We start from the raw sequence: 24411 nt of genomic DNA, 5'->3' as shown, positions 1-24411 counted from the left end.
GGTTAACTATCAAATATTAAACTGACATAAAATATATTTCTGAAAGAAATGTTGTACAGTGGTTCCTCGCTATTTCGCGGATTTATTTTGGTGCAATTTTGCATGTGACTTTTATTTTTACAGCGCATTGTGTTCTGCGTCCTGATCGGCTGCAGACCATTTTCTGTCAATCTCGTGCTGTGTCTCCTGTACAGTACAGAATGCGTTCAGCTTGTCAAATTTACATACATCTTCGATAGCAGAAGACAACAAACACAACTGTGTCGACGTCGTAAGGCGCATTAAGCGAAACCAAACAGTACGATAAGTCGAACTTTACTCATCTCATTCTTCTTGCTTCCTCTACTTCCGTACCATTGATTCATTAATGTTGAATTCTCTTGCAGCTGCTCTATTCCGATGTTCTTGACCTGAAAACAGGGTTTGATCTTTCGTTTCACTCTATAATACTGGACTTATTTTTGTACGAAGGTTTGAACTTTGAGAGTGTTTAAACAAGAAAGAAACGTGAAAATGTCAATGCCTGTCTGAGACAAGTGTATAAAGTGTGTAGTGAGAGATTTTACAGCCTTAAAACATCTATAATAATTGTTTGCTACTTCGCGGATTTCACCTATCGCGGGTTATTTTTAGAACGTAACACGAGGGAACACTGTAATTTCATAAAATCATTACTCACCTACCTACAGCAAAAGTCTAATGTTGTTTTCTTTTGTCTTTAAAATTTCACTGGAAAATGGAAAATACAAATAAAAGGTTGAGAGAGAGAGAAAGGAAGCATTTTTAGGTAGCACCACCAATTGTAACTAAATGACAATTAATTACATTGTTGTGAAAAAATTACAAATTTATAAAAAAGAATACAAAGAATAGAAAGAAGAAGTAACTTCATTGAAATGCAAAGAATAATATCACAGTTATTCTGAAAGTCCTTACCTCCTCCTGTGTAGCTCTGGACAGTTTGCAGTGCAGGCAGACAGAGCTTATATATACAGTTCTTGCTACTTTCACTTTCTTTTTTACTTTTCTTGATTTTTGACTCAGTTTACCACATTACTTGACTTGACTGGCACTTTCACTATGTTCACTTAAGATAAGATAAGATTTTATTGATTCCACAATGCTGAAATTTGTGCGTTACTCCAGCTCAGGTACAGACAGCAGACGATAAATACAAAAATACAAATAAAATACAAACAAATACAAAATAAGTAAGATAATTATCTTATATACGATAAGTCGATTAGTGTATATAGTGTGTTAATACACTATATACAACGGTAGCATACACAGTATGTGATTATTGATAGAGGGTTGTGGAAATATGCAAGACATAAATGTAACTATTCTACCACTGCTATTACTATGCAAGTAATAGATGTCTATAAATATCTATGTGTATAGACATGTGCATGCACACACACGTCCATACTAAATATGCATATGTATACATACACATATATCTATACCTGCACATGTCCATACATATAAAAGGTGCATATGCATGAAGTATGACCGTGGATGTCCACAGTGTCCAGTGACTCATGACATTGTGATTGAGGAGTTATAGAGTCTAACTGCTGTTGGGACGAATGATCTGGGAAAGAGCTCCTTCCTGCAGCGAGGGTGTTTCAGTCTCTGACTAAAGGAGCTGCTCAGCACACGCACAGACTCATGCAGAGGGTGTTGTGGATTGTTCATTATGGATGTGAGCTTTACTAACATCCTCCTCTCGCCCACCACCTCCACAGACTCCAGAGGACCAGTTTGTCAATCCTGATCCTGTCCCTGTCCGTGCATCTGCTCCCCCAGCAGGCCACCGCATAGAAAAAGGCAGATGGTACCACAGTATCAAAGAATGTCCTTAACAGACTCCTGCAGACTCCAAAGGACCCCGGTCTCCTCAGCAGGTGGAGTCGACTCTGGCCTTACTTATACAGGACGTCTGTATTTGTAGTCCAGTCCAGTTTGTAAGAGTCCAATATCTCAATGTCTTTTCCTTGGATGTTTACCAGTGTTGTAGGGGGTGACTTCCTCATGAAGTCTATGACCATCTCCTCGCCTTCCTGGCGTTGATTTGGAGCGCGTTGGTCTCACACCAGCCAACAAAGTCACTGATGACTGTATTCTGTATTCCTGATCATTTCCGTCTGATACGCATCCGATGATGGCTGTATCATCTGAGAACTTACCACATGACAAAGAAATGTGACAGAGAAAGTGTGCCAGTCAGTTTTAATGCTGTTTGGTGTGATTTCTTGACATCTATTTTTAAAATTATTATTATTTTCCCCTCCATGAATTACTACCTTATCATGGTGGAGGGGTTTGTGTGTCCCAGGAATCCCAGAAGCTATGTTTTCAGAGGGATTTTGCCTGGTAGGGTCTCCCATGGCAAACTGGTCCTGGGTGATGTTAGAGTTGATTCTTTTAAGATTGTCATTTGTACATGACCATTGCTTTTATGTGTGCTGATAAAATGTTTTTTCGATATTAGGTTTTAACCTTTGTATGCAGGGAGCAGTCTCTTCGCTGTAACTTTATTTTGCACGTTTACAAACCACAAGTTTCTGTTCTTTTGCACATATAGAGCAACTTGAGAAGAGGTCACACCATGTGAAATGACTCACACACACAGACACATCCGCTCACATATGCTTGCCTTGTCACGTAGTTAACTGAAGTGTGTAAGCCAGTGGTTTGGATGTGCTTGAGAGGCTGTCATACGTGGTTTACAGAGTGCGGCTGATCAAACGGAATAGGGTGCGGGAGCTGTTATACACATTTCTTATATTTTCTTTGACTTCTGAACAGGCTTCATCAATTTTAGTGAGAATTGCCATTTGGGGAATTCCTGTAAATACACAGAATATCAGAGTTGAGGTGATGTTTGTCAGCTTATTTAATTAAATTGAGTTTATCCTATAACCAAGCCTTGCTCTTACCCATGTCACTGGCTGCAAGTCTGACAGTCCTCATGTGTTTTATTAAATCATCACTCAGAAATTCCATTCTGTTGGCATCGATCACAGACACTAAAACATGAACTTTGTCATTTAGAGTGGGCTCCTTGTTGTAGTCACGATCATGTTCAGAAAACAAAGATTGAGGTTGAACTGGAGAACAATGAAATCATTTAAACAAGTATATATAAATGTTTCACACACACACACACACACACATATGTGTGTGGAGTGTGTCTCTCAGACAGAGATTCAAGAAGCAAAAAAAAAAAAAAAAGAAAGAAAGAAAAAAGAACTGTCTCGCAAGAGCAGACCACTTCCTAAGATATCTGTAGTGCTAATCTTTACTGTGCTGTAGTGGAAAGACAAGTGAAATTGGTTCTATGTGTAGCTTTATAACCATTTAGTTTCAGTTCACTAGTTTTGTTACAAATTGCATAACTTTTGTTTAATAAATTACATGAAATACATGAGCTTGACTAGACAATACTTGAATTAAAACATACTTTTCTAGTGAAGCTCGTTCCAAAAGCTGCATCTGCCAAAGCTCTTGAGGTCATTCTGTCTTGTAAAACAGTGTCAACTGAGTTGATGAAGCTGGACTTGTCGGCACCAGCAGGTCCATGAAGAAAAATTCTGAGGTGCTGGAGCTCAGAGTTATAAGGCTGGTAATTATTTATGCTCTGGAGATTATTTTTTTTTGCCACTGTTCAAAGAACATTTATGAAGTTAATGTCAAGAAAGTGAAACTGATAGCGGTGCAGATACAGTGATGAAAGTATTGAGGATGTTGCAAACATCAACAAGAACAGGAAATTCAGCTGACAGCAACCGATTTTTGCAAGTAGATGATTTATGATGTTTACGTGGCAACAGAAAGCACATTAACAGTCAAACACTCACGTCCACTGCATTTGCCTCTATTCATTTAAAACTGAAAAAATGCACAGAATTGACAAAAAAAACCCCAAAAAACAGGAAATATATTTTAAAGAAGGCAATGATTGAAAATATGTAATTCTTTCTGATCTGTTTGACTTTATTGTGTTATGTTTTATCTTACTCATTGGAGTGTTTACAGGTCGAGACTTTTGTCCTCCCATTGCTGGAAAACATTACAGAATAATAATAACATCTATACATATGCATTAAAACATTTAGAACATAACACTCTTTGCCCCAAATCCTTTGTGTTGTATTAGACTTGTAGCAATACTTTCATTGCTACATTAATCAAACTAAGGAAATTCAATTCACTAATTTATTTTTATTCATTAAAAATGAATTTAATGTTGAATTCTCTTGCAGCTGCTCTATTCCCATGGGAACTGAAAACAGAGTTTGATCTTTCGTTTCACTCTATAATACTGGACTTATTATTCTACGAAGGTTTGAACTTTGAGAGTGTTTAAACAAGAGAGAAACGTGAAAATGTCAATGCCTGTCTGAGAAAAGTGTATAAAGTGTGTAGTGAGAGATTTTACAGCCTTAAAACATCTATAATAATTGTAAAAAATAAAGTTTGCTACTTCGCGGATTTCACCTATCGTGGGTTATTTTTAGAACGTAACACCTGCGATAAACGAGCGACCACCGTAATTTCATAAAATCAAAAGAAAGTCTAATGTTGTTTTCTTTTGTCTTTAAAATTTCACTAGAAAATAGAAAATAGAAATAAAAGGTTGAGAGAGAGAGAAAGGAAGCATTTTTAGGTAGCACCACCCAATGTAACTAAAAATTTTTAGTTACATTACTATACTCTAGAACAACAAGTAAGCCTGCACTGCAGGCTTACTTGTTGTTCCTAGAGTATTTAAAAGTAGAATGGGAGGCAGACCCTTCAGTTTTCAGGCCCCTTTTCTATGGAACCAGCTTCCAGTTTGGATTCGTGAGACAAACACTATCTCTACTTTTAAGATTAGGCTTAAAACTTTCCTTTTTGCTAAAGGATATAGTTAGGGCTGGATCAGGTGACCTTGAATCCTCCCTTAGTTATGCTGCAAAAGGCATAGCAGCCTATGCTATGGGGGATTCCCATGATGCATTGAGTTTTTCCTTTTCAGTCACCTTTCTCACCCACTATGTTTAATAGACCTCTCTGCATTGAATCATACTTGTTATTAATCTCTGTCTCTCTTCCACAGCATGTCTTTATCCTGTTTTCCTTCTTTCACCCCAACCGGTCGCAGCAGATGGCCGCCCCTCCCTGAGCCTGGTTCTGCTGGAGGTTTCTTCCTGTTAAAAGGGAGTTTTTCTTTCCCACTGTCGCCAAAGTGCTTGCTCATAGGGAGTCATTTGATTGTTGGGTTTTTCTCTGTATGTATTATTGTAGGGTCCACCTTACAATTTGAGCCTTGAGACATCTGGAGAGTGAGACAGCCATATAGGGCAAAATGTCGTTGAGCTTGTAACTGCATTTGTGCCTGCAAAAATAACAGTTTTGTACAAGTCGTGCTCAAGATGTTCCAGAGATAAGGGGGAAGAGAGCAATGACAGGAAACACTTGGAGCGGAGAGGGTGAAAATGTTTCTTTAAGTGTGTTAAAGGTTGTCAAAAGTGTCGCTTACACAAATAAATAAAATTGAAGATTAAATACATATAAAGGATAGAGCCCAGAACATGATAGGTTGAACCAAGTTTGAATAATTAAGAGAACAATTGATGAACATAGTAGGTTATGGAGGGGTAGCAGGGAGAGGTGTTTTGTTTTTATCCTTTACAGGAGAAGTTCCAGAAACACAGCGAAACTACGAAACGGTTGGCGAGAATCCAGGAACCAACCAGAGAAAGGGGGACCCAAAAGAAGCACAGAGCACAGAGAATCGCACAGTTTCAGAAAATTTGTTGTTTAGGAGATTAAAAGCTTGCTAGACAGAGGTTAAATGTGACCATAATGTAATGAAGAGTAATGAGAGCGACTTTAGTAATAGTTTGTAGGATTTCTATGTTATGTAAATTGCCCAAACACAGTGTTAAGGCCGGATATGCGCTACCCGTTAAAGGGGGTGAAGAAACCAAGAGTAAATTTTTTAAAGAGGAAACTGGTTAACTCTATAGAGGCTGTTTCCAAAGAGTGACAAAAGTAATGTAGGACCTTTTAATAGGGAAAGCTAATTATATTTGATTGAATTTTACCGTGAGCAGTGAGGGAAGTCAGAAGTGGGTTTAAACTGGGATTCTGGTTAAAAAGGGAGTAGTACCTAAGGTAGGACAGTTCATACCCCGGCGTAAATGCGAGGTGCTGTCTAAAGGCTTGATTTATTTGTTTGATTTATTGGTTGTGGATACAAGTAATTATGCCATAATAGTAAGGGAACGTTGAAAATGTACAATTAGTTGAGGGGATGGATGGCCTAAAGGGTTGGGCAATTGAAAGGTTTCATTTTTGATATGATTTCTTTTGTTATATTGTAGCTATTATTGTCACATGCAAGTAAACTTAATGGGATATATCAGGGATTATGTCGTCTTTTTAAAAAGACGAAAAGGGGGAAACTGTTAAGAAATAAATATATATTCTTAATGCTTATTTACTTATTATATTGTTTTATGTATTAATAGAGGCCTTTATAAACCAGGCCCAGAGGTGACAAAGAACTAGGTCACAGGGTGACAGGTTGCCCTGGCAACAGACTTTAGAAAGCTGCACAGGAAGTAAGACGCAAAGAAAGAGGAACTAGGAACATATAAGGAGTTGTTTTGATCGAAACTTAGGGTGTGACATAGCAGAACTATACATGATTTTTTCAGAGCTGTGGATGCGTGCTCATCTCTGCAGTTCTCCATTTCCGGAAATGTAAAATAAAGATTTTTTTTTTAGTTTTGACCACCCTGGTTCCAGTCTTTCTTTGCCACCAAAAGAATTGAAAGAACCGAATTTAATACCAGTCACACAAAGCTGATTATGAGCTTGATAAATTAGATAGTACAGTCACAAAAGGGTGGCATTTTCAGTTTCTAACCAATCACAGTTATTGATACTTGCAAAATAGTGGCTTTAAAGGAAAATAAAAATATAAGAAAAACTAAAAATAACACAGCTACTGCAGAAAAAGCAGTGGTGTGTGTAAGAGAGGGAAAATATAGTAGAGTAAAGTTTGAGCATTTGGACAGTAAGACTGGAAAAGAGTTGCTACATATTAATAAAATTTAGCTTATTTGAAGGCAAGAAAGAAAGCTGGCAAAAATGAAGACTGAAACACTTAATAGACTTATTAATTTACCAACTCTTTTATTCAAATTCTTTTATTAAAAACACCTGAACCCATGCAATACCAAAACACTAAAATACCAACAGAGGAGATAACATAGAGGGAAACAATGAAGGGACTAATCAAATATCATTCATACAAACTAGAAGTGAATAATTTGAATAATTTTACAACAAAATGACACAGCCCATTAAAAAATATAGAAAGCATAACAAAAGATTTTTGCATTTTAAAATATAAGGATAGCTTCGGCTAAATGTCCTGAGACAGTCATTCAAGAACTTCCTTTTCTCAAAAATGAATGCTTCAAATCCAATCACATGCCTTTATACTAAATACAAGTTATCCATGCAGTTTTCAGTTAACCCTTTAAAACCGGTCGGAGTGGGCACGCTCCGTTTTGCGTAACTATTTTTAAAATCCCGGTAGCTCTGCAACCACGTGAGCTAGCGTAATAATTTTTTTGCATATGAAACCGGAGGAGTTGTACTTACATCTTATGCCATCAGCTTGTCCTCGGTCACGATTTCCTTCAACATAAAGCTTTGTAAAAACACTTGCAGCAACAAAAACATAATATCCCAGAAACACGCTTTGCCGATCCGATCAGCTGTTCATAATACTTCCTAGTCCATCAGCACGAACTATCGCATGTCCGCCATGACCTGCCCGAAACCGGAAGTGACGTAATTTTGCGGAAATGTAGTTTTTTATCATCAAGGCCTCATGAGCCTATACTGGTGTTTTTAAAAGTTATGTTTGACTTTATGACTTTCTGTGTCGTTTCTGGGATGCTTAGGACTCATATTGCACTGCTGGAAATAGTTTATTTTGATGCATATGCTGCTTTTTTGCAAATTTGCATTATAATATTTATTTTTGTTTTTCCTGCAGTGTATAAAAATTGGTGTATTTCAAAAATAAAACTATGAAGACACTCAAAATAAATTTCCTGTGGTGGGAAACTATTTTGTGCAACTTTTTTGTATTTACAGTTTTGAGGGATAAGCCTCTTAAATTTCTCTAACTAGAAATATATGTTAAAAAAGCAAAAACGATTTTCAATTTTTTTGTAGTTTATTGCACTTTTTTGCAATTTATATAATTACTATGCACTTAATGCATACATATTATTATAATTTAGGCTGTAATGGTTGTATTGATGTATATCAACTTGAAATGCTCCCAAAAATGGCTCCACAGCATGTAAAAGTATAATATAAGCTCTGGCAGACTTGGTTCTATGGTAGGTCTTAAAGGGTTAAGTAAAATAACTGTGACGTGATTTATATTTCAGTCTGTACTACATTCAGTCTCACATCTAGTCATTCAAATGGTTGAGAAAGTCGTCTCCATAGACAATCATTTGTTTCAGTGCACACAGGATATGAGCATCAGTGGCGTCATCGATGCTGATTTCTGAACTGTAGTTCTTTACAAGAAAGATGCAGTTCACTGGGAGTCCCAGCACCTGGCTAAAATTTTCAACCTGAGTATTAAATCAAATTCAGTTAATTAGTGAGTATAAAACGATTTCTGTGCTGAATTTAAAAAATGTAACTTAACATTTATAAAAGGTCTCAAAACTAAACAAAAATCAAAAACTACCAACAGAAAAGATTTACCTGTTCTTTCAGGTACTTGCTCTTGTAGATGTTTTTGGGATCCTGTTTCGCCTCAGGACAGGCTGCATCAACTTTGGTGAGAATAGCCAGCTGGGGAATGTCTGTTAACACAAAAAGTTAATAAGATGTCATGTATGTTGTTATTTTTTATTATTACTGTCTATAGACTTACATATCAAAATTATTCCACATAATGTATTAAAATTTTGAAACTGTTGCCGTACCCATTTTACTGGCTGCCAGTCTGACTTTTCTCAGCTTTTTCACAACTTCTTCACTTAGTAGAGACACTGAGTCAGTGGGAACAACAGTGACCAGAACATGAACTCTGTCATTCAGGTTGGGACATGAGTGGTATCCGTCATCGCCCTCTCTCAGTTGCTGTTGTTGATTGAACTAAAAAGCAATTCAACAAGTAGAGATATGAAAGATTATGTAAGAGTTCGAGTAATACATTATTTTGTTAAATAGAGTCTAAAGTAATGGTGATTTTAAAGTGGCGACCAAAATGACAGTAGAAAACAGAACGGAGCCCTTAAAAAGAGTGAAAGCAGTCTTATCATGCCAGGAAAGTTATATCTTATATAACATATCATATTTTGACAAATAAGCAGCTACATAAAACGTCTGTTTCATAAAACATGAGTGGAATGGACAGCTATATTTCAATGCTCAGCTCTCTCTTCACTACAACAGACCAGCGTTTGCATCACTGCAGACGAGACCTCAATCCATTTGTCAATCTCCCCCTCCCCTCAGTCTCTAATATACTTCAACTCCTCCACGCTGGCAGCATCTCATCCCTGACACAGGGTGGCCACTCCTACTTTCGAAATGAGCACCATTGCCTCAGACACAGAAGTGCTAATTCTTATTCCTCCCTTTCAACCACAGCCCTCCAAGTCTCGGTGTCTTGATGTTTTCTATCCTATGTTTCTTTTCCATTGTGAATAAATCATTTATTAGTTTTGCAAATCATTACATTATTTTTTTATTTTTTTAATTTGGTTTTGTGTTTTCCAATTATGTGCATTGAAAGTGAAAAAATGTAAAGAAAAAACGTTTTACGGATTATGCATTACATGAATGCATAATCTACATAAAATTCAGAACAGTGTACCTCGTAACCTTCTGTAACATGTCCCCTCAGGGCAAGAATGACGTCGTTGACATGAACGCCACTATCATTTTGCTCCATGCCCATGATGTCGTTGCAAACAAAGGAGTAATGACCTCGACTGCCTTTGGAGAATTTGAAAGTTTTGTACTGAAAGCAGAATATGGAGTTAACAAATCCTAATTTAAACCAACTATAATCAGTAATTTAATCAGCATTTGATTTGTTTGTAGATAGATAAGGTAGATTGATACCTTTTTAGTGAAAGTTTTTCCAGAGATTGCATCAGTCAAATCTCGACCAGTAACTCTACCTTGTAAAACACTGTCAATAGAGTTGATGAAGCTTGATTTTCCTGCACCAACTGGTCCGAAAAACAAAATTCTGAGATGATTTACTTCCTGATTTCGAGGTTTATATGATTTCAAAAATGTCCGGATATTCTCATTATTCCTGTTTCAATGAAAAACAAACACATGTGAAAATACTGCCTGACTTTCATTTTCTAATATTTGATCATTTATTTTCTTATAATATATACACAGCATTGTGACTGAGGCTGTGCTGTTACACACACCAGTTAGCTAATGCAGCAAACCACATAAATCATGTAAAAGAGTAGAGCTGCACTAAATGAATAACTTTATATCCATCATACTCACTCTGGAAAAGGCCTCCATGGCTTACTAAAAGTTGCTAAAGAAAAAATAGCACGTTCACATAATGGTAACATAATATGAACACATGAATAAAATATGAACATCAGGACATTTCAAAATCAACTTTTAATCAACTTTTACCATCCCTTGTTTTCAATAATTAAGTGTCATCAAGTGTTATAGTTATACAAATTTGACTTGCAATAGTGGGAAAAATCTGATTAGAAGTTAGAAATGCAGAGTCCAGTCTCACAGTAAAATGTTGAGGTTGAGGAAACAATTTCCTGCTTTCAAAATGTTGCACAGCTTTTCAGCATTTAATTTAAAGACACAGTTTTGTTATTAGAGCAAGTCAGGACTTACATGATCCCATATCTGTAAACAAGACAATTACATGGACAGGTTAACTATCAAATATTAAACTGACATAAAAAATATTTCTGAAAGAAATTTCATAAAATTATTGCTCACCTACAGCAAAAGTCTAATATTGTTTTCTTCTGTCTTTAAAATTTCACTGGAAAATGGAAAATACAAAAAAAGGTCGAGAGATAGAAAGGAAGCACTTTTAGGTAGCACCACTAAATGTAACCAAATAACAATAATAAATTACATTGTTGTGAAAATAAAATGCAGATTTATACAACAGATAAGAAAGAATAGAAAGAAGAAGTAACTTCATTGAAATGCAAAGAATAAAGTAATAGTTATTCTGAAAGTCCTTACCTTCTCCCGTGTGGCTCTGGACAGTTTGACTGCAGTGCAGGCAGACAGAGCCCATTTTATACTGTTCTTGCTACTTTCACCTTTGTTATCATAGCGTTACTTTTACTGTCTTTTTTACTTTTCTTGATTGTTGACTCAGTTTACAGTATACCACATTACTTGATTTGACATGACTGGCAGTTTCACTATGTTGACTTAAGATAAGATAAGACTTTATTGATTCCACAGCGCTGAAATTAGTGCGTTACCCCAGCTCAGGTACAGAGTCCAGTGACTCATGACATTGTGATTGAGGAGTTATAGAGTCTAACTGCTGTTGGGATGAATGATCTGCGAAAGAGCTCCTTCCTGCAGCGAGGGTGTTTCAGTCTCTGACTAAAGGAGCTGCTCAGCTCACGCACAGACTCATGCAGAGGGTGATGTGGATTGTTCATTATGGATGTGAGCTCCTCTCGCCCACCACCTCCACAGACTCCAGAGGACCAGTTTGTCAATCCTGATCCTGTCCCTGTCCGTGCATCCGCTCCCCCAGCAGGCCACCGCATAGAAAAAGGCAGATGGTACCACAGTGTCATAGAATGTCCTTAACAGAGTCCTGCAGACTCCAAAGGACCTCGGTCTCCTCAGCAGGTGGAGTCGACTCTGGCCTTTCTTATACAGAATCTCAGTGTCTCTTCCTTGGATGTTTACCAGTGTTGTAGGGGGTGACTTCCTCCTGAAGTCTATGACCATCTTCTCATCTTCCTGGCGTTGATTTGGAGCACGTTGGTCTCACACCAGCCAACAAAGTCACTGATGACTGTTGAGTCTGCGCTTCCACAGACCCCGCTAGTTTAGAGACTTATTCCTCATGAAGAACGAAAACAAGACAGAACATCTTCAACCGATATTTTACCAGAGGGATTTTGCCTGGTAGGGTCTCCCATGGCAAGTTGGTCCTGGGTGATGTTAGAGTTGATTCTTTTAAGATTGTCATTTGTACATGACCATTGCTTTTATGTGTGCTGATAAAATATTTTTTTTCGATATTAGGTTTTAACCTTTGTATGCAGGGAGCAGTCTCTTCGCTGTAACTTTCTGTTGCACATTTAGAAATGACAAGTTTCTGTTCTTTTGCACATGTTGGTTTGTTAAAAGGTCATGCCCTATATAGAGCAATCTGAGAAGAGGGTGTGCCATGTATGGTGTGACAGGAGATGACACACACAGACACACCCATTCACATACGCTGGCCTTGTCACGTAGTTAACTGAACTGTCTGTTAACTGTCTGACAGCCTCTCAAGCAAGGTGCAGGGTCCAAACCACTGGCTTACACACAGTTCAGTGTGTAAGCCAGTGGTTTGGACCCTGCACCTTGCTTGAGAGGCTGTCAGACGTGGTTTACAGAGTGTGGCTGATCAAACGGAATAGGGTGGTCGCCTGGTACTCCATCAGCCCATCCGAGGAGCAGTCAGGGTCCCAGCTCCAAACCCAGGCCTCCGACCTGGTCTCGGAGACGGCTGGGGGACCTGTAAGACATATTTGACAACAGTGTCGCCTTCCCCATCACCTCAGAGGCTTTGTTATGGACACACAGGTTGCTTAGGACAGCTAACCACTCAGGTGGGAGCTGTGCGGCATGTTTGACAGTCTAATCCACTGTACGGATTTCTAAAAATACGTGTAATAAGGTTAACCCACTGTAAGGGTTCATAGGACTAATCCGCCGAAAGGATTGTAGAGTAAAACACGTTAAAGGTCTCACCCGCCGTGAGGGTTTAGGAGTGATCCGCCGTAAGGATCTGCGCGACTGTGTATAAATGTCTGTTTTCTGTGTGTTGGAAGTAAGTGATTTTTTTTGACAGCACAATAAGTTGCTGAACTACTTCCATTGTTACTGTCTTTTTATTTACTGTAAGGAGCTCAAGTACTGGTGACAAAGGGGAAAGGTTGGGTTTCATCCCATAAAACTGGCACCGCTTCGTGAGTAGTATGAAGTAGAAGGGCGTGTCAGCAACCACCCCCGCCTCTCGTGCCAGAGACGGCTCTGCAGTTGTGTGATAATGGGTAATCAGCCCACCAAACTCACTGCTGACGAGCAGTGGCTAGAGAAAAATGTCCAGGCACCGGACAAATTAGTGTTTATACATGGAGATCAAAGTAGTTTAAAGTAGTTTAAAAAGGGTTGGAAACAGACCCGACTGAATAATGAAAAATAAACGAACGGCAAAATTAAATTACAACTTATCTTTAATGTATTCATACTAATAATAGCAAGGATAACAACCTGTAAACTGGTGTTAATGATGAAATAATATTAATATGAAGAGGCACCTCAGTCAGTTATGATGTGAGGTGGATAATTGTTGAAAGTAATCTGCATTAAGCTTAGGGTTGCTCAAATTCAGTACAATGACATATGAAGTAAAATAGGTAAAGATTTTAACTAATTAAGTGCATAGAGGCACTTGACCTGCTTGAAAACTTGTCATCCTGGATGAGACTTTGCTGAGATATAGAGCAAACCTATAATAACAACTAATATGCTGAACCCTGTATGAAATAGCTGTAAACTACATGACGGAGAAGCTGAATTGAATATGAAAGTGCAAGTCTTTGCCACTGTGGGGCAAAGCACGCAACCACTGTGTGAGGTTGCGTTGTGGTCTTTTCTGAGCTGATGAGCAAGCTACACATTATCAGATCAGGAGCTGGCTGAGAACTCTTCAAAGAGAGGGAAACAGAACTATGATAACTGTGATAACTGGAATGTGCAGAGTTTCCGTGAGCAGTTTTCCTGCATCTTGACTCATGTGTGTAGAGTGTTCATAGCATCAGCATCATGTTTTTGTTTATTTGTTTTGGTGGGTTGAAAAATAGTTAAATAAACTTGTGATCATATTTATGGATCACGATAGCACATGCCATTGGCCAAATGATTTATTTACGCAGATGAAAAAAGTGAGTGTGAATGTGTCTGACGTCACAGTGTTTTTGTGCGCTGTGTAAAAGTAATTGCCTCTGATTGTGAGAGCGGTGATTCTGCAGGTCACCAGCTATTGAAAAAAAAAAAAAAAGAGTAAAAAAGAGACAAAATTTACATTGTAGATGAAAAATAATCATAGGAAAAAGGTTTTGTGTTTATCAGCCAAGAACAACTACAATCTCATTTTCTGCATCATTAGAAACATTCAGGCCAAGTTTCTGGCTAACTTATTTACAGCACCATGTGTCTCTTAAACTCACAAGCGAGCTCTCACTCCTCCCTGAAGACAAGGAATGCAGCTCCAAAGAGCAATAACATGGCAGATAAAGAGACAGCAGCAAAGTCCTGGGCAAAGAGTCCCAGCAACCAGCAGCAGTGTGGACAAACAGCATCAGAGAAGAAGAGCAAACCCATCATCCTGCCTGATTGAATGAATGGCACTGTGTTCCACATGCAAGCATAGGCGTAAGCAAGCCCCTAAATGGCCGGGAGTGAACATCCCTTACCAGATAAGGAAACCAGAACCTGGTGGATGCAGTTAAGCACTATACCATCCTACATGTGGGGAAGGAGAACAGAAGAATATCTAAACATGCAGTTCAGGGCAAGGTTTATAAATTTAAGTACAAACAATGACAACTGTTATCAAAAGCAACCTAACAATGGTCACATGAAAGGGATGGTATATTCAGTATCTAACTAATCACAGATATTGATACTGGCAAAATAGTGGCTGATTTTTAAAGGAAAATAACAATGTAGTAGCCTATAAGAAAAACTGAAAGCAACACAGTTGCTGCAGATAAAGCAGTGGTGTTTATGAGAGGGAAGGTTTAGTAGACTAATATAGTGTTAAAATTTTGAGCATCTGAGTCAACATCAATAAAAATAAAAAAAGAAAGTAAAAGTAAAACTATGATAAGAAAGGTGAAAGTAGCAAGAACAGTATAAATGAGCTCTGTCTGCCCCCACTGCAGTCAAACTGTCCAGAGCCACACAGGACAAGGTAATGACTTTCAGAATAACTGTGTCATTATTCTTTGCATTTCAATAAAGTTACGTTTTCTTTCTATTCTTTCTATTCCTTTTTATACATTTGTAATTTTTTCATAACAATGTAATTTATTATTGTTATTCAGTTACAATTGGTGGTGCTACCTAAAAATGTTTCCTTTTTCAACAGCAACAGAGATGTGCAAAATACAAGAAACATAAGAACAAGGCAAAACATAAGAATAGGAATATGAGAATTATAAGAATATATATGTAAGAATGTATGCGCATTACTGAATATGTATACCAAATATTCTGTCGTGTTCGACAATTTACAAATTAAAAAAATTCATAAATATTGTGTTTTACATCTGATTGCCTCAAGGCCTTATGACATGCTCCACACTATGCACTTGAACATATAACAGTGATGAGCACCTCTGACCTCTGGTCAGTAAGACTGGAAATGAGTTGCTAAATATTAAGTTTAGGCTATTTGAAGCAATGGCTGTAGAAAACATGGACAGTCATTGATTTGAAGGGAAGAAAGAAAGTTGGCAAAATGAAGACTTATAATTTACCAATTATTTTATTAAGACATGGAAGAATGGGATGGATAATTAACCCAATAGTTCATCAAATTAAGGCTCGAAAATAACTTTTAGTTTTTATTCTCTTCGCTGCAGACTTGGTGGTGTTTAGCAGTCTTGCAATAAAGATTAAATATTTAGACTTAAAATGTAAATGAAGCTATGTCCAAATTTGATATAAGGGATGGAGAACATAAATTTGCTCAATTTTGAGTAAATTATATTAAAATATTTGCAGCCAGAAAGGAAAAATATCTAATTTCAAAGTTCCTGTTAACAATTTTTATTTCTTGTTGATCATCACGAAAACAAAGAAATTAGACAACACTGAAAAACTATACTATCTGCACACGGGTGTCCGAGGGAGTAAAATTAATATTTCTGGCAGAAATTCAATACATGGTGATACAATTTTCCAGAAAATTGATCAGTAGGTAAAGATTTCTTACTTACTTGTCTCTACTGCACAACATAACCTGCTCCAGAGCAGAATATGTTCTAGATTACTACATTATCCAATTACCCAATCAGAAAAACAACTACTGAATCCATGAAATACTGGGAGCAGGAACACGAGTAGGCAAAGGAGCAGACTCAGAAAAAACAGTCTTAGAATGGGCAGGCTCAGGGTTAAAATGTACCGGGGTCAACAAAAACAGACTTATCAAAAATGAATTTTGCACTTTTTCCACCACGTTTACAGTCTTTGTTTTAGTAGTGTTTGAAGGGTTTGAAGTGTGTGACTTGTCCTTAATTAATCCCCCCTCCCAGGGAGCTGAATGAAGATAATTTTCCCAGTCAATGTCATCATCCATAAGGGAAGCTCCCCACGGATCAGAGGTGAGTTTATTACTTTTATTCTCACATCCTCACAATCTGACATTCAAAGTCATTGTCACTCACCACCGTGAGTTGCTCAGAAATGTCCAGTTTATGGTGGCAGGTGCGCCGCTTCCTTTGAACAGAGGAAGCTGGCGGAGCAAGCAACTGAGCCTCTGGTGCACAGAACAGTGACACTGAGGCTGGAGCGTGAGTGCCTGAAGCCACACAGAGGACTCCCACCTGAAGTGGGTGAGGCTTAGATGCAGGCGGAGCAACAGGTGGGGACAGCAGAGTCCCACGGAAAATGCGCTCGTAGTCGGGAGCACCCCACGGCTTCCAGCGGAGCTCCTCCTCCAGCTGGGCGATGGCTGCCTCCTGGCGCTCATACAGCTCACTGTCTGCTGGGTCCATGTAATGGTCAGATCGTTCTGTCACAGTTTGCCTAGGCAAACTGCGTGGAGTGTGAAGAGTGGACCCAGGTGCAGACATTCTAAAACTCAAACTTAACTGATGATGAGCTGTTTATTAAGGCAGGGTTGCGAAATCAGTTTCACCCCAGTTCTTTTTATTCCTCGGGCATCCAGAGACGGCACCGGAACTCAGTCATTTCACAAAACCTTTATTCATCTTTATTTATGCATGCATCTTCTAGAAGGGGAGATGTGCCAGGCCGGTGTCCCTCTGCAGATCTTCCACCTCTTTGTTAGTTGCAGCCAGCTTTATAGAAGTGACCCCATCATAAAACCCCCATGGTGTACTGCAAACCCTGTGTGTCTCTGTGTATGCACGAGCACGTGAGTGCCTGTGTATGCACGTGCCTGTGTGTCTGAGTGCACGTGAGTTACTGTGTGCATGTAGGTGTGGGTGTGTCGTAACAGTCAAAGCACTGTGTGTGTGTGTGTGTGTGTGTGTGTGTGTGTGTGTGTGTGTGTGTGTGTGTGTGTGTGTGTGTACGTGACTTCCTGGGGGTCATAAAAGTAATCTCCTCACCCAAGCTACACCAGATTCCTTTAGACAACATACAAAACAGAGTTAACATATTACAAACAGTGAGACCCCCACTCTGCATTCACTGGGCCATTGGCCTCTTTTTGTTTTACATTTACAGAAAAGCATGTGGAGAGTCTCCTGCAAACCTACTTCTAAGTTATAACAATTATGAACTTTTATTAAAGGTACAAGCATCAGCAATCCCCAACTGTAGCTTGCTGTCTCCTTTTATGACACCAGACCCCCAGTGTCCATAAATTCCTTTCTCTCTAGACAATTACACACACTCTCAGGCCTACAGCTAAGCCAAACTGAAACACACAGACAAATCCTTTCCTATTCATCTGATCTACTGCTGGACCCTCTCATCTAAGCAAATTTAACACATTACATTCTAATTATTATTTTCATGTATTCACAGCAGACAGAACACTACAAAATAAAAGGGCAAAAACAATGCAAACTAAGCAATAACCTAAACTGGGTAAACTAGAAAGGAAACACGAACTATGAAAAACCCTGGCAAACAGAAAAACAAACAAAACTCTAAACATGGCAATGATGACGAGGATATATGAAAACCTGAAGGCGGGTCATGGCATGGGAACAATGCAGACGATCCGACAAAGACTGAATGAGAAGGCACAAACTAAATACACACAGGAGGCTAATGAGCAATAAAAATAAAAAATAAAATAAAAGTAAAACTATGATAAGAAAGGTGAAAGTAGCAAGAACAGTATAAATGAGCTCTGTCTGCCCCCACTGCAGTCAAACTGTCCAGAGCCACACAGGACAAGGTAATGACTTTCAGAATAACTTTGACATTATTCTTTGCATTTCAATGAAGTCTTTCTAGTCTTTCTATTCCTTTTTATACATTTGTATTTTTTTAATTAACAATTAATTAACAATTTAATTAATTTAATAATTATTAACAATTACATTGTTAATTACATTAACAATGTAATTGATTATTGTTATTCAGTTACAATTGGTGGTGCTACCTAAAAATGTTTCCTTTTTCAACAGCAACAGAGGTGTGCAAAATACAAGAAACACAAAAACAAGGCAAAATATAAGAATAGGAATATGAGAATTATAAGAATAAATATATGTAAGAATGTATGCGCATTACTGAATATGTATACCAAATATTCTGTCGTGTACGGGTCAAATCTGACCAATTTAAAAATTAAAAAATTCATAAATATTGTGTGTTACATCTGATTGCCTCAAGGCCTTATGACATGCTCCACACTATGCACTTGAACATATAACAGTGATGAGCACCTCTGTCGTATACATTTGTAATTTTTTCACAACAATGTAATTTATTATTGTTATTTAGTTACATTTAGTGGTGCTACCTTTCTTTCTCTCTCAACCTTTTATTTCTATTTTCTATTTTCCAGTGAAATTTTAAAGACAAAAGAAATCAATATTAGACTTTCTTTGTAGGTGAGTAATGATTTTATGAAATTACAATGTTCCCTCGTTTATCACGGGTGTTACGTTCTAATAATAACCCACATAGGTGAAATCAGCGAAGTAGCGAACTTTATTTTTTTTTACAATTATTATAGATGTTTTAAGGCTGTAAAATCTCTCACTACATGCTTTATACACTTTTCTCAGACAGGCATCAACATTTTCACGTTTCTCTCTTGTTTAAACACTCTCAAAGTTCAAACCTTCGTACAAAAATAACTTCAGTATTATAGAGTGAAACGAAAGATCAAACCCTGTTTTCAGGTCCAGAACATGGGAGTAGAGCAGTACAACACACAGTGGTGGTCCTAGCCTGTTTGGCGCCCCGGGCGAACCCTCCCTCTGGCGCCCCCCCACCCCCCCACACACACACACACGCACACACACAAAACATATTAAGGATTGTACATTAACATAAAACTGTTGTCGGAACCATACTGAATTTCACCAGAAAAACACACACACACACACACACACATACAAAGAGAGAGAGAGTATACATTGTATGCAAACGGCTACCAAACAGCCATCATAATTCGTCATACAATGACAACAGGACAAATCAACAATTGACAATGACTAATTAATATTAAAATCTGTAACATAATGTATTATGTTACAGATAATGTTACTAATTTTACCATTTCTCTTTGGAGCAACTGTAACTCACATTATTTCCTTAGGGATTAATGAAGTATTCTGATTCTGATTGTTTCAGGATGACCTGCCATTATCCAGTGACACATCTGCTTACCTGCATCTTTTGCTCGTTTCTCCTCCTCTTGTTTTCTCTTTTTTCTAAACTGAGCACCTGATGGCTTTGAACTTTTCTTGTCCATCTTCCATTGGTTTTCATTTTGCACTCCAGTATGAACACAAATCCCCCAACTCGAGGATCGCCACAACATAACCTAACAGACCTACACCTTAGTTCACAGATTCACTTTGTCTAAGGTGTATTTCTGGGATTTCACACAACCCAGGCTTCAAATCATGAATACATAATGGGCTTGGATTTACAACATTATGAATGAAATGTGCTCTATTTGGAAGCAGCAGGCCCCCCTCCCCTGTCGACAGGTTGTGTGAGAGATCATCAAACTGTAAATTATAAATTGTTATTGATCCTTTTACATCGGTCCTTAAGTGTGTATTTATTTTCATACTCTTCTTATATTTATTGTTTGTTTACTTGCACTGCTGTAACTGGAGCCTCGTTTCTCTATATACTGGACTGTATGTAGCGGAGATGACAATAAAGTTTACTTTGACTTCAGCAGCAAGCAGGCGCACCGAGGGCTCTCGCGCTCACTTTTCGTGTATTTATAGAAATTATAGAATTTCGAAAAAAACATCGGTGCAAATTATAAGTCTGTATCATAATGTCTGGTGTTTTCGTGTTTGTTGGTTTGTTTTTATTTTGTTTTACTTTGCGAGCTGGTTATTAGATGCTGCTCCAGCCAGCCAGAGAATCCCCCGCCGCCCCGCCCTCTCCTCCCTGTGCCGCAAGCAGCAGGCGCACCTCGCAAACGGAGGGCGCCCTTACTCCCAGCAAATGGGCGATAGAAGACCGATCGGTGCCTATGCCATTACTAATACGCGCTGGCATGACGTCGGGGCAGCATGAGTCCGAGCATTTTTTTTTTTTTTTTGACGACGCTCGTGATGCCGCTCCGGGCAACCGCCAGTGTCGCCCGTATCAAAAACCGCTACTGATAACACAGTACAATACAACACAAATAATTTTGGGCAAAGAGTGTTATGTTCTAAATGTTTCACTGCATTTGTATGGATGTATTATTGTGCTATAATGTTTTACAGCAATGGGAGGACAAAAGTCTCGACCTGTAAACACTCCAACGAGTAAGATAACACATAACACAATAAAGTCAAACAGATCAGAAAGAATTACGTATTATCAGTCATTGCTTTCTTTAAAATGTATTTTCAGTTTTTTTGTCAATTCTGTGCATGTTTTCAGTTTTAAGTGAAGAATGGAGGAAAATGCAGTGGGCGTGAGTATTTGACTCTTAATGTGCTTTTTGTTGCCACGTGAACGTCTTAACCTCCTAAGACCCGAACTTTTCCACGGCATGCAGTTTTAATTTCTCTTTGATATTTGGGCATATTGGGGCCCGATGAATTTAAAAACAAACAATTACCAGTTTTTGTTTTTACCTTATTTTTGTTTTTAAGAAAAATAAGAGCCACATATGAGTATATTCGTTTAAAATTTTGATAGAACAGTAGCAGTATAATGTTCTCATAAGTGGATATCAGACCCTTGTAGAGCAAAATTGAGTATTTTGGTCTAAATAACCCAAAATGTGATGTCCACATGTGGACGCCAGGTCCTAGGAGGTTAAATCATCTACTTGCAAAAATCGGTTGCTGTCAGCTGAATTTTCTGTTCTTGTTGGTGTTTGCAATATTCCCCATAGTCTCACCACTGTATCTGCACCACTACCAGTTTCACTTTCTTGACTTTAACTTCATAAATATTCTTCTTTGAACAGTGGCAAAACCAATGATCTCCAGAGCATAAATAATTACCAGCCTTATAACTCTGAGCTCCAGCACCTCAGAATTCTTCTTCATGGACCCGTTGGTGCCGGCAAGTCCAGCTTCATCAACTCAGTTGACACTGTTTTACAAGGCAGAATGGCTGCAAGAGCTTTGGCAGATGCAGCTTTTGAAAAGAGCTTCACTAAAACAGTATGTTTTAATTCTAGTATGGTTTAGTCAAGCTCATGTATTTTGTGCAATTTGTTAAACAAAATTATGCAATTTGTAACAAAACTAGTGAACTGAAACTAAACGGCTATAAAGCTGCACGTAGAACCAAGCTCACTTGTTTTTCCACTAGAGCACAGTAAAGATTAGCACTTAGAGGTCTTAGGATGTGGTCTGCTATAGCATGACAGATCTTTTTTTTTTTTTTGCTTCTTGAATTTCTGTCTGAAGTTTAGTTTCACTTTACTTTTCTCCATAGTTGTTCTCACAGATATCAGCCTTATACTAAACCAGAAACCAGTTTTGTAGTCTTCAGTGATTAGGTAACCCTGTTATCAGAATAGTTAAAACCTTCTGTTTTACAGTATGAAACTTTCAAAATCCAAAAAGGAGGACCAGGAACTTTTTATCCTTTTGCCTTCACTGACATCATGGGCCTTGAGAAGGACACAGGAGTTAAGGTGGAAGACATCATACTGGCAATGAATGGGCACGTGAAGGATGGTTACAAGGTATCGTGAAGTTTAAGGCATTTTTGCAGACACTATTTGATGGTGTATCTAATGACACGATTTAATTATGCCTTTAAATAACACATACACAGTGTACTTAAAAGTTAGATTTCCAAAAACATGTGTGTGTGTGTGTGTGTATAAATATATATAATATATATATATATGTATATATATATATATATGTACACATACATACATATGTGTGTGTGAAATGTTTGTGTATACTTGTTTAATTGATTTCATTGTTCTCCAGTTCAATCCTCAATCTTCATTATCTGAACATGATCATAAATACATCAAGGAGCCCACTCTAAATGACAAAGTTCATGTTTTAGTGTCTGTGATCGATGCCAACAAAATAAAACTTATGAGTAATGATATAATAAAACAGATGAGGACTGTCAGACTTGCAGCCAGGGACATGGGTAAGAGCCAAGCTTGGTTATAGGATAAACCCAAATTGAATTAAATAAGCTGACAAACATCACCAACTCTGATATTCTTCAATATTCTGTGTATTGACAGGAATTCCCCAAATGGCAATTCTCACCAAAACTGATGAAGCCTGTCCAGAAGTCAAGAAAAATATACGAAATGTGTATAAGAGCATCTGGTTGAAGAAACAGGTACTTTTCTAGTGGTAAATTTTTTAAAACGTTTTAAATTTTCAGTATTTTAGCTGGAATATTTTTCCAGCTAAAAAGTTTAATTCAAGTAAATTTTAAGTAAAATAAAGTCTAACAAAGGTTATACTTTTGAAATTTAGATGGAGACAGTGAGTGTGTCACTGAGTATTCCACTGGACTGCATCTTTCCTGTCAAGAACTACCACTCTGAGATCCAAACAGATGATGACGTCAACACACTGATACTGGCTGCTCTGAAGCAGATGATCGACTTTGGAGAGGACTACGTCAACAAACTGAAGACCTGCTGAACCTTGTTTATTGTTGTGTTAAAATGACTTTTGGGTCTGAACAGGGATGTCAGAGTAATTCTTTGCATGCTGATTCTCATTTCCTTGGCTAAAGCATTTACCCTTAGACTAGAAACTCTTCTGGTCTTTTTTTTTTTTTTTTTTTTTTGCTTGAATGACAAAGTTTCTGTGTTTGCTTTGTAGACTTAGCTTTCAGTTTTTGTGTTTTGCTCTTGTATCTATCAACCATTGAATAAACATGTAATTGTGTAAGAAAACTATACTGCTTTCATATTATACTAGGGTGACCATATTTTGATTTCCAAAAAAGAAGACACTTGGCCCAGTCATGAAGTACTTTAATAATACAGTTTACTTAAAGAAAAATTTAACATATTTAAGCGATGCCTTCTCTGTGCGGTTAATGGATGGTGAAACAAAAATGTCATATAGGCTTTTACAAATCAACAAGGACAAAAAAATAACTTGAAAACCTCTGAAATTAAATAATTGTACAGAGATAAGGCCTCAACTGTATGAGAAAAATTACCAGTACCGGGAATGAGGGAAATTTCTTTTGCAGTTTGTCTGAAAAGCTGCAGTTGCGCTTTGGCATCTTTTAAACATCACCAGGCGCACTGCTGTGCGCTGTCTGTCCCGTCTGTGAGTGCAGAACAACAACTCACAAAGCCGCAGCTTGGGGATGACGTCACAGATATGGGTCCTCTGTAGGAAAACCCGGACCAATGTTCCCTCTAAGCTGCGCGCGTGCGCAGTTACACACTGCTGGCACGGTCTTTGCGCACAGAAAATCTGTGTTGCGCACAAAAAAAATCTAACCTGATTTGAAATTAAAATAAATACTTTAACAATTCTGTTTTGCAGTGTGAGTCAGTAAACTATGGGATTAGAACGATGCCACGTTATCTCATAGTCCAGTCATTGATGCGATTCACATTCGTATACATGCAGCTAATCAACGTGGTTGACAGGCTATAACAGCGTCCTTATGTGCCGACACCGGTGTTTTAGCTAGCAAAGCGGCGTGGCTGATGACGAGTGAAGCCACGTTAATGACAACGTGTACAACCAT

The 24411-nt window shown here is 38.0% G+C and overlaps 2 protein-coding genes across 2 annotated transcripts; one reads left to right on the top strand and one right to left on the bottom strand.

The window, feature by feature from the left end:
* Window positions 1–8495: 8495 nt before the first annotated feature.
* On the bottom strand, window positions 8496–10948 carry LOC148102943 (interferon-induced protein 44-like). Its single transcript, XM_087840274.1, has 7 exons — window positions 10939–10948; window positions 10579–10612; window positions 10171–10369; window positions 9920–10066; window positions 9024–9195; window positions 8800–8900; window positions 8496–8663 (listed from the first exon to the last, which is right to left on the bottom strand). Exons 1-7 carry the CDS (start codon window positions 10946–10948, stop codon window positions 8496–8498), a joined length of 831 nt encoding a protein of 276 aa, XP_087696400.1.
* Window positions 10949–20977: 10029 nt separating this feature from the next.
* On the top strand, window positions 20978–23339 carry LOC148102942 (interferon-induced protein 44-like). The gene is made up of 7 exons (XM_087840419.1): window positions 20978–21017; window positions 21136–21169; window positions 21671–21869; window positions 22253–22399; window positions 22656–22827; window positions 22928–23028; window positions 23169–23339. Exons 1-7 carry the CDS (start codon window positions 20978–20980, stop codon window positions 23337–23339), a joined length of 864 nt encoding a protein of 287 aa, XP_087696545.1.
* The last annotated feature ends 1072 nt before the right edge of the window (window positions 23340–24411 follow it).

This window comes from Neolamprologus brichardi, chromosome 4, assembly GCF_056152115.1.
Source record: "Neolamprologus brichardi isolate AB-2024 chromosome 4, ASM5615211v1, whole genome shotgun sequence".
NCBI classification, from domain to species: domain Eukaryota; kingdom Metazoa; phylum Chordata; class Actinopteri; order Cichliformes; family Cichlidae; genus Neolamprologus; species Neolamprologus brichardi.
The sequence above is the reverse complement of the archived record's forward strand: the minus strand, read 5'-3'. Positions and strand labels throughout refer to the sequence as shown.